Source organism: Eumetopias jubatus, unplaced genomic scaffold (assembly GCF_037043125.1).
Source record: "Eumetopias jubatus isolate StellerSeaLion01/CBP00866 unplaced genomic scaffold, mEumJub1_p1.0 scaffold_12, whole genome shotgun sequence".
Lineage (NCBI taxonomy): Eukaryota > Metazoa > Chordata > Mammalia > Carnivora > Otariidae > Eumetopias > Eumetopias jubatus.
The window spans coordinates 101469635-101471449 of NW_028274818.1; the positions used below are offsets into that span (position 1 = coordinate 101469635).

Here is a 1815-nt window from a genome sequence, read left to right on the forward strand (position 1 = left end):
GCCCCCCACCCCCGAGCTGTCCCCAGGATGTCCAGTGACCTTGGCAGGGGTGGCAGATGTCGCAAGTCCCAAGAGTCCCGGGGTCCTGCTGCCGAGGCAGAGCCCTGAGGCTGCAGGGTTGGGGCAGGAAGGGGTGCGGGCTGCCTGGGCAGCCTCCATGGCCTCCTCCCCACCACTACCCAAACCAGTTTGTAGCACCTTCACCCCTCCCCTCCAAACCCGTCTGTCAACTCCGTGTCAACTCTGGCTCTACGGTCGGGTGGGTGAGCGAGGCCCCAGCCGATCTCCTGGCCAACACGGGCATGCGCAGGGCACGCACTCAAGAGGCAGAGCCCAGGCCAATTCAGGGCTGAGCTGTCCGGGCCAGCAGGAGCCCGCTCCCGCCTCCCCCGCCACACCTGTTAACTTCCGCCCTCTCTCCTGTATCCTCCGGCCCTTCAGTGGAGGGTGGCACAGGAGTCCCTTTCTGTCCATCCTTGCTCGAGTAGAAGGGGCCTCAGGTCAGTGTCCAAGGGGGCTAGAAGGGGCTGAGGGCTGCCGGAACAATGGCCTGGCTCCGTCCCCGCTTGTCCAGCCCCGGGGCCATCCTGGGCTCACAGGGCTGCGCCTTCAGTCCAGGGAGGAACAAAGCCGGCGGGACAGAGCTGAGTCGCCTTACACGTAGTTGCTGGCTGGGGCGGAGCGGGCGGCGGAGTACTTGGCCGAGTAGGGCTTGTCGGTGCGGGGCGGGCAATTGCAGCAGAGGAGGGCCCCCCCCAGCAGCAGCAGGCCCGAGGCCGCCCAGCCGATGTAGAGAGAGGCACCCATCTCCCGCTTCTGGCCCGAGGCCACCAGCGGGTTGTAGAAGTCCCGGATGATGGTGTTGGCCGTCCAGGACGCGGGCACCATGACCAGCAGGCCGGCCAGCAGGAACACCACGCCCGCCACGATCATGGTCTTGGCCTTGGCGCTCTCATCCTCCACGCAGTTGGTGCACTTGCCCCCCACCACGGAGAGCAGCACGCCCAGCAGTGCCAGGATGATGCAGATGACCATGAGGGCGCGGGCCGCCTGCAGGTCCTGCGGCAGCGCCAGCAGCGAGTCATACACCTTGCACTGCATCTGGCCGGTGCTCTGCACCACGCAGTTCATCCACAGGCCCTCCCAGATGGTCTGCGACGTGACGATGTTGCTGCCGATGAAGGCCGTCACGCGCCACATGGGCAGCGCGCAGCTCAGGATGGCGCCCAGCCAGCCCAGCACGGCCAGCGCGATGCCCATCACCTGCAGCCCCATGGAGGCCATGGCTTAGCGTCTGCGGGGCTCTAGGACCTGGAAGGGTGGGGGTCCGGCCCTGGGGGCTGTAGGAATCCAAGCGCTGAGGACAGACCCTCGGCGTCCACAGGGAAGACTTTCAATTGGAGTCCAGAAACGCCGGATCGGCTCTCCAGCTCTCCGGAGTCAGAAGCACAAGCCCAGTCAGTGTGCCTAGACGGTTCCTTTCAGCCACGGGCTCTGCACCCGCTACAGGGGTGGTTATATGGCTCTGCGGTGGGGGCGGGAGCAGAGGGAGGGGTTTCAGTCCCTGGGGCCTGCCCCCTGACCAGTTTCTCTGGATTCCTGAACCCGGGCCAACAAAGGCACTTCAAGGCTGATGGGCCCCTGAGTCAGGATCCTGGAGAGCCAGTCTCGGGGGAAACTGCCCTCTCCCCCTGCCCCCGGGCCCATTGCTGAGGTCAGCCTGGAGACAGACATTGAGTCACAGCTCCCAAGCACCTGGACGCATGGGGCAAGCAGCCCCAGCCACGGTCGGGTCCTGAATACCAGGATCCCCAC

General features: G+C 66.0%; 1 protein-coding gene across 1 annotated transcript; it reads right to left on the reverse strand.

Moving 5' to 3' along the window:
- Positions 1–654: 654 nt before the first annotated feature.
- On the reverse strand, positions 655–1284 carry CLDN4 (claudin 4). Its single transcript, XM_028110299.2, has one exon. It carries the CDS (start codon positions 1282–1284, stop codon positions 655–657), a length of 630 nt encoding a protein of 209 aa, XP_027966100.1.
- Between the last annotated feature and the right edge of the window lie 531 nt (positions 1285–1815).